General features: G+C 44.6%; 2 protein-coding genes across 2 annotated transcripts; one reads left to right on the top strand and one right to left on the bottom strand.

Annotated features, from left to right (window-relative positions):
- Positions 1–223: 223 nt before the first annotated feature.
- Positions 224–1,796, bottom strand: LOC127149398 (uncharacterized). The gene is made up of 5 exons (XM_051084609.1): positions 1,767–1,796; positions 1,404–1,481; positions 763–880; positions 509–615; positions 224–400 (listed from the first exon to the last, which is right to left on the bottom strand). Exons 1-5 carry the CDS (start codon positions 1,794–1,796, stop codon positions 224–226), a joined length of 510 nt encoding a protein of 169 aa, XP_050940566.1.
- Positions 1,797–10,009: 8,213 nt separating this feature from the next.
- LOC127149507 (uncharacterized) lies at positions 10,010–12,368 on the top strand. The gene is made up of 5 exons (XM_051085266.1): positions 10,010–10,139; positions 11,136–11,444; positions 11,520–11,711; positions 11,793–12,147; positions 12,233–12,368. Exons 2-4 carry the CDS (start codon positions 11,232–11,234, stop codon positions 12,138–12,140), a joined length of 753 nt encoding a protein of 250 aa, XP_050941223.1. The 5' UTR covers positions 10,010–10,139; positions 11,136–11,231; the 3' UTR covers positions 12,141–12,147; positions 12,233–12,368.

Raw genomic sequence — 12,368 nt, 5'->3', positions numbered from 1 at the left:
ATGGAATGGGCTGACTTCGTAAGCCTATCAACAACAACCCAAATCACTATATAATCCTTTAGGGTCTTAGGCAATCCTGTGATGAAGTCTATAGATACATTCTTCCACTTCCACTCTGGCATGCTCAAGGGTTGCAATACACCTACTGGCACACCAAACATCAACTAATAAAATCTGTCACTTCTCTCTTCATATTTCGCTACCAGTAAACTCACTTCAAGTTCTAGTACATCTTGGTACTGCTAGGATGCATAGAAAATGGCGAACTATGAGCCTTAGTCAAAAGCTCTATCTTAACTGTACTATTTGAAGGCACGTACAACCATTTTTTAAACATAAACCCATCATCAGACGATATGGAGAACTCTTCATCTTGCCCTGTTTCTGCTAGGCGACGCTTCTAAACAAAAAAAGGATCATTTAACTGCACAACAATAATCCTCTGTCTCAAAGTCGGCTGCATTGCCAACTAAGCCAACTGTGAGGTAAATTTTCCTACTGAAACTACAATCTCAGCTCTCTCAAAGTCTCTGTGCAACGGAACTTGCTCAGTAATAAGTGCTGCTGAATGTGATATCTTCCTACTATGTACATCAGTTACCACATTTGCCTTACCTAGATGGTACAAAATCTCACAATCATAGTCCTTTACTAACTTAAGCAATCTTCTCTATCTCATGTTATCTCATGTTTAACTTCTTCTGAGTGAAGAAGTATTTCAGGCTCTTATGGTCAGTAAAGATTTGTATCTTTTTACCATACAAGTAGTGTCTCCACACTTTAGTGCAAAGACCACTGCTGCCAATTCTAAATCATGGGTAGGGTAGTTCTGTTCATGATTCTTCAACTGGCGAGAGACATAAGCAACCATTTTACCTTGCTGCATCAAAACACAACCCATTCCTTTCTTAGAGGCATCACTGTAAATCACAAAGCTTCTAGATCCATCTGGCATTGTAAGAGCTGGTGTAGTAACAAGCTTTTGCTTAAGATCTTGGAAACTACTCTCACATGCTGGACTCCAAAACAAAAGGAGTCAATTTCCTAGTTAACTGAGTCAAAGTACTGGTTATATAAGAGAAATCTTCCATGAACCTTCAGTAATAACATGCTAAACCCAAAAAACTACGAACTTCACTGACTGTAAAAGGTCGAGACCAACTGGTAACAACTTCAATCTTTGTTGGGTCTATATAAACTCCCTCACTAGATACTACATGGCCAAGAAAAGACACCTTCTTCAGCCAGTACTCACACTTGGAAGACTTAGCATATAGCTTATTGGCTCAAAGAGTCTTCAAAACTTGATGAAGATGCTCCTTATGCTCAACCTCTGTCTTGGAGTAAAACAAGATATCATCAATAAAAATTATAACAAAAGTGTCTAAGAAATCCTTAAACACCTGTTCATCAGATCCAAAAATACAGCAGATGCATTTGTCAAGCCAAAAGACATTACCATGAACTCGCAATGCCCATATCTGGAATGAAAAGCAGTCTTAGAAATATCACTGTCTCTAATTCTCAACTAGTAATAGCCTAAACGTAAGTCAATCTTAGAGAATACAATGGGTCCTTGTAACTGATCAAACAAATCATCAATTCTGGGTAACGGATAACGGTTCTTGACTGTCACCTTATTTAATGCTTTGTAATCAATGCAAAGGTGTATCGACCCATTGTTCTTTTTTACAAATAGTACGGTGCTTCTCAAGGTGACACACTAGGTCGAAAAAACCCTTGTCTAGAAACTCCTACAACTGGACCTTCAGCTCTTTCAGCTCAACTAGGGCCATTTTATAAGGAGCTTTGGATGTGGGAACAATGTTTTACTCTAACTCAATAGCAAAATCCATCTCTATAGGAGGTGGAAGTCCTGAAAGCTCATCAGAAAAAATGTCGGGGTATTCTCTTACCACCGGTTCAGATGACAAGGAAACTTCAGGCTCTCTGGTGTCTACTACGCTTGTAACGCCCCGAAAATTTAAGGTAAAAATTTTTTTCTCGTTTTATGTAAAATGCAAGCTGATATAATAATAATATAATATTAATTATATTATTATTATTATTATTAATGTTTATTTTATTGGTTATAATATTAATATTATAAATATTATTATAAATTAATATTATAGAAATAATGTTATTTCTAAAACAATAAAATAAATTATTATTTATTTAATATTAACATTATAAATATATTATTATTATTACTTTATTATTATTATTATTATTTATATTTTTTATATATATTATTATTTAATTTAAATTATTAATATTATATATTATTTAAGATTTATATATATATATATATATATATAATAAATTTTTAAAAAAAATAAAAACCCTAACCGCGCCGCCTACCCCCCCCCCCCCCCGTTTTTCTTCGTTTTCTCCTTCTTCCTCCTCGCGCGCGCAGCCTCTCCATCTCCGTTTTCTCTCCCCGACGCCGCCATCTTCCCACCGTCTCCATCTCTTTCTTCTTCATTTCGTATCACCGACGGCTCCTTCGTCTCCAGCCTGGTTGTCCTTCGGCCGACGCGAAACCTCAGCCTTCTTCTCCTTCTTCTCCGGTGAACCCGAGCCCACAGTCGCAGCCGTGAAGCTTGCCGGATCTCCGTTTCGCACCCAGCCAACGCCACCGCCGTCTGTCCATTTTTTTTCCACCGTCGGACGCCTCCCAGCTGTCGTTCGTCACGATCGTCGGACGCCGGAGAACCACCGCTCGCGATTGCCCGTTTCGCGCTGCAAAGACCCGACCCGAGCCAAGCCGACCCGACCCGAAACCCGTTTCCGGTCCGAGCCACACAATCCGGGTGAGCCGAGCCGAGTGAGCCGCGAGCCGAGCCGGGTGAGCCGCGAGCCGAGCCGAGTGAGCCGCGAGCCGAGCCGGGTGAGCCGCGAGCCGAGCCGAGTGAGCCGCGAGCCGAGCCGCGAGCCGAGTGAGCCGAGCCGCGAGCCGAGTGAGCCGAGCCGCGAGCCGAACCAAGCCGAGCCGCGAGCCGCGTGAGCCGAACCAAGCCGAGCCGAGCCGAGCCGAGCCGAGCCGAGCCACCTAAGCCTTCCTTCCTTCATTTCGGTTCACGGTGAGTCTTCGGTAAGGATTGTTCTGATAAATTCCCTAATGTTACCCCGTCCGATTCGAGTTTGAATGTTGGATTAAGATATGACCCTACTTTTCTTCCTTGAAGGTAGTGCAGAGTTGACGCTTAAGTTCTCGGGTTCCGCGGCAGGCCTGGTTGGAGATAGCTTCTTTTCCTTGGGTAAGTCAACGGATGACCTTTTAAATCAACTGCTACTAAAGTCATCAACTAAACTTTCGTGTTTCGTTAGGTAGATCTGTCGAGCGTGGATTTTCGATCGAGGGGCATAACCGAGTTTCAGGTAAGGGTTTTCCTACTACTGGACCCCGAGTCCAGGCTAAAACCGTAGTAATCCACAGGGGATTACACGTTAGTGACTGTACTGAATATCTGTATGCGTGTTGACTGTTAAGTACTGATATTATTTTCGGTCTGATGAAAATATACTGTGACTGCTGTTTGTGGATTGAAATTATATGTTGATGGACCTTAAAGTTACGGTTTAGTATGTATTAAACACTGGTCTGGATGTGGTTCATGGAGTTTGGACGGGGAAGGACAGTGAGTCCGGTTTTGGTTGGCTAGTCGATTGGACCTAGGGTTTCCCTATTGGTGTACGAATCGGTAATGCATATAGCAACTGAGGGTGTAGATGTTTAAACCTATACTATCTGACTGACAAAGCCTATGGCGGGACTGTAATATGAATGCCGTTGAGATGTGACTGATGTAGATAGTTTGGTAAGGGCTGAGGGGTAACGGTTAGCTTCATCTATGGGGTAGTGTACCTTACGGATATGTGCATCCTTCGGGAGCACTAGACTGATGTGTGCATCCTTCGGGAGCACTAGACTGATGTGTGCATCCTTCGGGAGCACTAGACTGATGTGTGCATCCTTCGGGAGCACTAGACTGATGTGTGCATCCTTCGGGAGCACTAGACTGATGTGTGCATCCTTCGGGAGCACTAGACTGATGTGTGCATCCTTCGGGAGCACTAGACTGATGTGTGCATCCTTCGGGAGCACTAGACTGATGTGTGCATCCTTCGGGAGCACTAGACTGATATGTGCATCCTTCGGGAGCACTAGACTGATATGTGCATCCTTCGGGAGCACTAGACTGATATGTGCGTTCTACGGAACCACTAGACTGTTATGTAGGGTACCCCCGAATAGGAAGTTAACTGTTGTTCCCTAACGGGCCCAGTAGTGGGTCCCTTACTGGGTATGTTTATACTCACCCTTTCTCTTCTTTAACTTTTCAGGTAGGGGTACAGCGAGGGGCAGACCGACGAGAGGCAGGAAGAATGCGTGAAGGCCATATGGACGCGTCTGGTTTTCTTTTCGCTTCCGCTATGTATTTTGTCAGAATATTTTGACTGTGATTTTGGACTGGTGACTTGACATTTTATTTTGTGATTTTCTTTTTGAATTATTTAAAATAGGGCCCGAAACTATCTTTTGTAAGGTTTATACTGTTTTAATGAATCGTATCTGGTCCGTTTTAAATTTTACGTTGAATGGTCGAGTTTTGGTATTTGGTAGTGACCTCAGCTTAGTCCGGAAAAGTTGGGTCGTTACAGTTGGTATCAGAGCCTAAGTTTTAGGTTCTGTAGACTGACTTATAATGTGAGTCTGTGTTTTGTGTCCTTATGGCTGAAACGATCCTTGCCGCTCGTCAGGTACGCTCTCATGAAAGTATATGTATAACTCCACATGCTTTACCTTACCTAAGTTAAACTGCAAATTCAATTACCAATTTATGACTAAAGGAATCGTTGGTGGTTGTTAGGGAAATGCCACCACGGAGAGGTGCACGTAGGGGTGGTCGAGGAGGCCGAGGAAGGGGAGCAGGACGCGTTCAGCCTGAGGTGCAGCCTGTAGCCCAAGCCCCTGACCCGGCTGCGCCTGTTACTCATGCGGACCTAGCCGCCATGGAGCAGAGGTTTAGAGATATGATCATGCAAATGCGGGGAGCAGCAGAAGCCTGCCTCGCCAACGCCGGCGCCAGCTCCAGCGCCAGCTCCAGCACCAGTTCCTGCTCCAGCTCCGGCTCCGGTACCAGTTGCGCCCCAGTTTGTGCCGGATCAGTTGTCAGCAGAGGCTAAGCACCTGAGGGATTTCAGGAAGTATAATCCCACGACGTTTGATGGGTCTTTGGAGGACCCCACCAGAGCTCAGATGTGGTTATCGTCCTTGGAAACCATATTCCGTTACATGAAATGCCCTGAGGATCAGAAGGTTCAGTGTGCTGTCTTTATGTTGACTGACAGAGGTACTGCATGGTGGGAAACTACAGAGAGGATGCTAGGTGGTGATGTGAGTCAGATCACGTGGCAGCAGTTCAAGGAGAGTTTCTATGCGAAATTCTTCTCTGCCAGTTTGAGAGATGCCAAGCGGCAGGAGTTTCTGAACTTAGAGCAGGGTGATATGACAGTGGAGCAGTATGATGCGGAGTTTGACATGTTATCCCGTTTCGCTTTCGAGATGATAGCGACCGAGGCGGCCAGAGCTGACAAGTTTGTTAGAGGCCTCAGACTGGACATTCAGGGTTTGGTCCGAGCTTTCAGACCCGCTACTCATGCCGATGCACTGCGCCTGGCAGTGGATCTCAGTTTACAGGAGAGGGCCAACTCGTCTAAGACCGCGGGTAGAGGTTCGACGTCGGGACAGAAGAGGAAGGCTGAGCAGCAGCCTGTTCCAGTGCCACAGCGGAATTTCAGACCAGGTGGTGAGTTTCGCAGCTTCCAGCAGAAACCTTTTGAGGCAGGGGAGGCTGCCAGAGGGAAGCCGTTGTGTACCACTTGTGGGAAGCACCATCTGGGCCGTTGCTTATTCGGGACCAGGACCTGCTTTAAGTGCAGGCAAGAGGGTCATACAGCTGACAGATGCCCGTTGAGAATCACGGGGATCGCGCAGAATCAGGGAGCAGGTGCTCCACATCAGGGTAGAGTCTTTGCTACCAACAGGACTGAGGCTGAGAAGGCAGGCACAGTAGTGACAGGTACGCTCCCAGTGTTGGGGCATTACGCCTTAGTTTTGTTTGATTCGGGTTCGTCACATTCTTTTATCTCTTCCGCATTTGTGTCGCATGCCCGCTTAGAGGTAGAGCCCTTACACCATGTTCTGTCAGTATCTACTCCTTCCGGGGAATGTATGTTGTCGAAGGAAAAGGTGAAGGCATGTCAGATTGAGATAGCAGGCCATGTGATTGAGGTAACGCTGATAGTTCTGGATATGCTGGACTTTGATGTAATCCTGGGTATGGATTGGCTGGCCGCTAACCACGCCAGCATAGATTGTTCACGTAAGGAGGTAACGTTTAACCCTCCCTCGTTGGCCAGTTTTAAATTTAAGGGAGGAGGGTCAAAGTCGTTGCCTCAGGTAATCTCAGCCATCAGGGCCAGTAAACTGCTCAGTCAGGGTACTTGGGGTATCTTAGCGAGTGTGGTGGATACTAGAGAGGCGGATGTATCCCTGTCATCAGAACCAGTAGTGAGGGACTATCCGGACGTTTTTCCTGAGGAACTTCCAGGGTTACCTCCGCACAGAGAGGTTGAGTTTGCCATAGAGTTGGAGCCGGGCACGGTTCCTATATCCAGAGCCCCTTACAGAATGGCCCCCGCAGAATTGAAAGAACTGAAGGTACAGTTACAGGAATTGCTTGATAAGGGATTCATTCGACCGAGCGTGTCACCTTGGGGTGCGCCAGTCTTATTCGTTAAGAAGAAGGATGGGTCGATGCGTCTATGCATTGACTATAGGGAGTTGAACAAAGTAACCGTAAAGAACAGATATCCCTTGCCCAGGATTGACGATCTATTTGACCAGTTACAGGGAGCCACAGTGTTCTCTAAGATTGATCTTCGGTCGGGATACCATCAGCTGAGGATTAAGGATGAGGATATACCGAAGACAGCATTTCGATCCAGATATGGACACTACGAGTTTATTGTGATGTCTTTTGGTTTGACGAATGCTCCGGCAGTGTTTATGGACTTGATGAACAGAGTGTTTAGGGAGTTCCTAGATACTTTCGTGATTGTGTTTATCGACGATATCTTGATATACTCTAAGACGGAGGCCGAACACGAGGAGCATTTACGTATGGTTTTGCAAACACTTCGGGATAATAAGTTGTATGCAAAGTTCTCGAAGTGCGAGTTTTGGCTGAAGCAGGTGTCCTTTCTGGGCCACGTGGTTTCTAAGGCTGGAGTCTCTGTGGATCCAGCTAAGATAGAGGCAGTCACCGGTTGGACCCGACCTTCCACAGTCAGTGAGGTTCGCAGTTTTCTGGGTTTAGCAGGCTACTATCGACGGTTTGTGGAGAACTTTTCTCGTATAGCTACTCCTCTTACTCAGTTGACCAGAAAGGGAGTTCCTTTTGTTTGGAGCAAGGCATGTGAGGACAGTTTCCAGACCCTTAAACAGAAGCTAGTTACCGCACCAGTTCTCACGGTACCCGATGGTTCTGGCAGTTTCGTGATTTATAGTGATGCTTCCAAGAAGGGTCTGGGTTGTGTCTTGATGCAGCAGGGTAAGGTGGTCGCTTATGCGTCTCGTCAGTTGAAGAGTCATGAGCAGAACTACCCTACTCATGATCTAGAGTTGGCAGCAGTGGTTTCTGCTTTGAAAATATGGAGGCATTATTTATATGGTGAAAAGATACAGATATTCACAGATCATAAGAGCTTGAAATATTTCTTTACTCAGAAAGAATTGAATATGAGACAGCGAAGGTGGCTTGAGTTAGTGAAGGACTACGATTGTGAGATACTGTATCATCCAGGCAAGGCAAATGTGGTAGCTGATGCTCTTAGTAGGAAAGTATCACATTCAGCAGCACTCATTACCCGGCAGGCCCCATTGCATCGGGATCTCGAGCGGGCTGAGATTGCAGTGTCAGTAGGGGCAGTTACTACGCAGTTAGCCCAGTTGACGGTACAGCCGACTTTGAGACAGAGGATCATTGATGCTCAGAGTAACGATCCTTATCTGGTTGAGAAGCGTGGCCTAGCAGAGGCAGGGCAAACGGCTGAGTTCTTGTTATCCTCTGATGGTGGACTGTTGTTTGAGAGACGCCTCTGTGTTCCGTCAGATAGTGCGGTTAAGACAGAATTATTATCTGAGGCGCATAGTTCCCCATTTTCCATGCACCCAGGTAGCACGAAGATGTATCAGGACCTGAAGCGGGTTTATTGGTGGCGTAACATGAAGAGGGAAGTAGCAGAATTTGTTAGTAAATGCTTGGTGTGCCAGCAGGTTAAGGCACCAAGGCAGAAACCAGCGGGTTTATTACAACCCTTGAGCATACCGGAATGGAAGTGGGAGAACGTGTCCATGGATTTCATTACAGGGCTACCGAGAACTCTAAGGGGTTTTACAGTGATTTGGGTTGTGGTGGACCGACTTACTAAATCAGCGCACTTCGTTCCGGGTAAATCCACCTATACTGCTAGTAAGTGGGCACAGTTGTACATGTCTGAGATAGTGAGACTACATGGAGTGCCAGTGTCGATTGTTTCTGATAGAGATGCCCGTTTCACTTCCAAATTTTGGAAGGGTTTGCAGACTGCTATGGGCACGAGGTTGGACTTTAGTACGGCTTTCCATCCACAGACTGACGGTCAGACTGAGCGTCTGAACCAGGTTTTAGAGGATATGTTGCGAGCGTGCGCATTGGAATTTCCAGGTAGCTGGGACTCCCACTTACATTTGATGGAATTTGCTTATAATAACAGTTATCAGGCTACTATTGGCATGGCACCGTTTGAGGCCCTGTACGGCAGATGTTGTAGATCCCCGGTTTGCTGGGGTGAGGTAGGTGAGCAGAGATTGATGGGTCCTGAGTTAGTTCAGTCTACTAACGAAGCAATTCAGAAGATTAGATCACGCATGCATACCGCTCAGAGTAGACAGAAGAGTTATGCAGATGTGAGGCGGAAGGACCTTGAGTTTGAGATAGGGGATAAGGTGTTCTTAAAGGTAGCACCTATGAAAGGTGTCTTGCGTTTTGAAAGGAGGGGAAAGTTGAGTCCCCGTTTTGTTGGGCCATTTGAGATTCTGGAGCGGATTGGCCCTGTAGCTTATCGCTTGGCGTTGCCTCCATCACTCTCGGCAGTTCATGATGTGTTTCACGTTTCTATGTTGAGGAAGTACGTGCCAGATCCATCCCATGTAGTGGATTACGAGCCATTAGAAATTGATGAAAACTTGAGTTATGTTGAACAACCTGTTGAGGTGCTTGCTAGAGAGGTGAAGACGTTGAGAAATAAACAAATTCCCCTAGTTAAAGTCTTATGGCGGAATCATCGGGTAGAAGAGGCTACATGGGAGCGTGAAGATGACATGAGGTCCCGTTATCCCGAACTGTTCGAGGAATAAAACTTTCGAGGACGAAAGTTCCCTAAGGAGGGAAGAATGTAACGCCCCGAAAATTTAAGGTAAAATTTTTTTTTCTCGTTTTATGTAAAATGCAAGCTGATATAATAATAATATAATATTAATTATATTATTATTATTATTAATGTTTATTTTATTGGTTACACTACAAGAAAATGGCCCATTCCCGACGCCGAAAATCACGTCGGCATAAAAAACGTCGGGAATAAGGGCTTTCCCGACGCCACCAATAACGCGTCGGGAGATGCATCGGGAAAACAATCTTTCCCGACGCACCACGAAGGCGTCGAAAACAATACGTCGGGAAAAGGGACTTTTCCCGACGCCGTGCACAGTGCGTCGGGAGAGGCGTCGGGAATAGGGGTTTTTCCCGACGCCACGTAAAACGTCGGGAAAAGGGGTTTAATGAGCGTCGGGAATTCCCCTTTTCCCGACGCATTTTGGGGGATTTCCCGACGCCTCGTGACTGCGTCGGGAAATCCCCTTTAAATTCATTTCGGTTATGTGAATACAGAACCGAAGCCGAGAGGAGAGGAGAAAAAGAAAGGAGAAGAAGAAGAAGTCGCCTTGCCGCCGTTGTTTCCTTTTGTTCCGCCGCCGTCCGTCGCCGACCGCCCTCGCCGTTGTTCCTCGTCGCCGTCTGCCACGTTAGGTAAGTGAAATATGTAAATTTATTTGATTTAAGTTTATGTTTTAGGGTTTTTTTTGATAAAAATTAGTTTAGGGTTATTTTTTATGAAAATTAGTTTAGGATTTTCTTTTGGAATAGATTTTTGTTTGTTAAATGTATTTTTGTATAGAGTGTGTGTAATTTGTAGTTGAATTGAAATTTGAAATTTGAATGGTTTAGGATTTTTGTTTTAGAAAATTGAATAAAATTGAATGGGGGTTGAATTGGGGGAGAGGTTTATTGTTAAATTGAAAATTGAATTGGGAGGGGGGTTTATATTTGAATTGAAAATTGAAAATTGAAAATTGAAATTGGGGGGGGGGGGGAGGGGAATTTAGTTGAATGGAAAATTGAAATTGGAGAGGGGGGGGGGAGTGGAGTTAATAGTTAAATTTAAAATTGAATTAGAGGGAGAGGGTTTAAGTTAAATTGAAAATTGAGATTGGGGGGGGGGGGGGGGAGGGGAATTTATAGTTGAATGGAAAATTGAAATTGGAGAGGGGGGGGGGGGGGAGTGGAGTTAATAGTTAAATTTAAAATTGAATTGGAGGGAGGGGGTTTAAGTTAAATTGAAAATTGAGATTGGGGGGGGGGGGGGAGGGGAATTTATAGTTGAATGAAAAATTGAAATTTGAAGGGGGGGGGGGAGTTAATAGTTAAATTGAATTGGGAATGTAATATGTGTGTTAAGATTTGTTTTTGCTATCCTGCAGTTATGGTAGCATTTTTTGTTTTGAATTTGTTTATGTTTGGGATGGCTATCCTGCAGTTATGGTAGCCTTTTTTGTTTTGAATTTGTTTATGTTTGGGATGGCTATCCTGCAGTTATGGTAGCCTTTTTTGTTTTGAATTTGTTTATGTTTGTGTTGGCTATCCTGCAGTTATGGTAGCCTTTGTAGTTTGGAGGGGTTTGTAGGATGTGAAGATATTTTGAAGTATTGTGTTGTTAATAATTAGGTTGTGTTGGCTATCCTGCAGTTATGGATAAGGGTTGGATGAAACTTAGAAATAAGTTATCCCTTGAGTATAGACATGGAGTGACCCAATTTTTAGAATTTGCCAAATTTCACGTTGATGCTTACGGACGATTTCAACGATCAAGCAATGAACAGGTTTGTTGAGCATCAGATGCTCACGACCTTTAAAGAGTTCCGGGCCGACTGTCATAAACATTTCAAAAAGTACAGCGACCCGGAGGAGGCTCGTGCCAACCTACCAAACGCATTGGTTGGACGTGATGAGGATTGGCACTTCCTCTGCGACCATTATATCAGCCGTGCATTCCAGGTATTTGTCATGATTAATTATGATAACAAGTTTTTATATGTATAAGAAATAAACAATATAATTGTTTTAATGCAGGAGCAATCACGGACAAACAAGGCTGCTCGACAGAAGCAGCCTTACAATCATAGTAGCGGGTCGAAGTCGTTTCTACAACGACAGTATGAGCTCGCTGAAAGAAGAGGGCAGCCGGTCGATCGTGTGGAATTGTTCCGGGAAACACACGTTCGAGCTGGGACATTCGTGTCGCAGGCCGCCGAGGATGCACATGTAAGTTATACCCTTATTAATTATCCACTTTTATTATATATTTTAGCGCGTTACCTAACATAATTTTTAAATTTGTTGCAGAATCAAATGCTGGAACTCCAATCCCAGCCTACCCCAGAGGGTAGTCAGCCACTCTCTGAGGATGAGATATGCGATCAGGTGTTGGGTCGACGACCAGGCTACTCAAAAGGCCTTGGTTGGGGACCCAAGCCGAAGGCCCGCAGAACGGCAAGTGCAAGCAGTTCGTCGACATCTTGTTCGCAGTCCACACAAAAAGAGATTGAATTACAAGCTAAACTTCATGAAGCTTTGGAACGGATTGAAGTACAAGATAGAAATCACCAAGCATTAGCTTCACAAGTGGAAGCTATGAAAAAGATGATTGAAGACCTAACTCGTGCACAACAGGGACCACCACATGATCCCTAGCCCTGCGGTACGTCGTATATGTCTCTATTATTCTTAAGTTTTTGCAATATATGATTATGTATTAAACTTAGTTATTTTTATACCATTTTTAGGACCGAAGGTGTAGAATGACGCGCATACGCACCTCGTTGGGAGATTGGGTCTTATGTTTATGTTTTTTGTATATTGAAAACTATATTTTCTTGTAGTCAACTTATTCGTATTATTAATTTTAATTCTATTTTTTAA

Source organism: Cucumis melo, chromosome 5 (assembly GCF_025177605.1).
Source record: "Cucumis melo cultivar AY chromosome 5, USDA_Cmelo_AY_1.0, whole genome shotgun sequence".
Lineage (NCBI taxonomy): Eukaryota > Viridiplantae > Streptophyta > Magnoliopsida > Cucurbitales > Cucurbitaceae > Cucumis > Cucumis melo.
The sequence above is the reverse complement of the archived record's forward strand: the minus strand, read 5'-3'. Positions and strand labels throughout refer to the sequence as shown.

Coding starts and splice junctions, on each gene's coding strand:
- LOC127149507 (XM_051085266.1), top strand. CDS start 11,232: ATGCTTACGGACGATTTCAACGATCAAGCAATGAACAGGTTTGTTGAG. Junction 11,445..11,519: donor ATATCAGCCGTGCATTCCAG/GTATTTGTCATG, acceptor GTTTTAATGCAG/GAGCAATCACGGACAAACAA. Junction 11,712..11,792: donor AGGCCGCCGAGGATGCACAT/GTAAGTTATACC, acceptor AATTTGTTGCAG/AATCAAATGCTGGAACTCCA.
- LOC127149398 (XM_051084609.1), bottom strand. CDS start 1,796: ATGGCCCTAGTTGAGCTGAAAGAGCTGAAG. Junction 1,482..1,766: donor TTGAGCTGAAAGAGCTGAAG/GTCCAGTTGTAG, acceptor TTTTCATTCCAG/ATATGGGCATTGCGAGTTCA. Junction 616..762: donor AAAGTGTGGAGACACTACTT/GTATGGTAAAAA, acceptor TGTACCATCTAG/GTAAGGCAAATGTGGTAACT.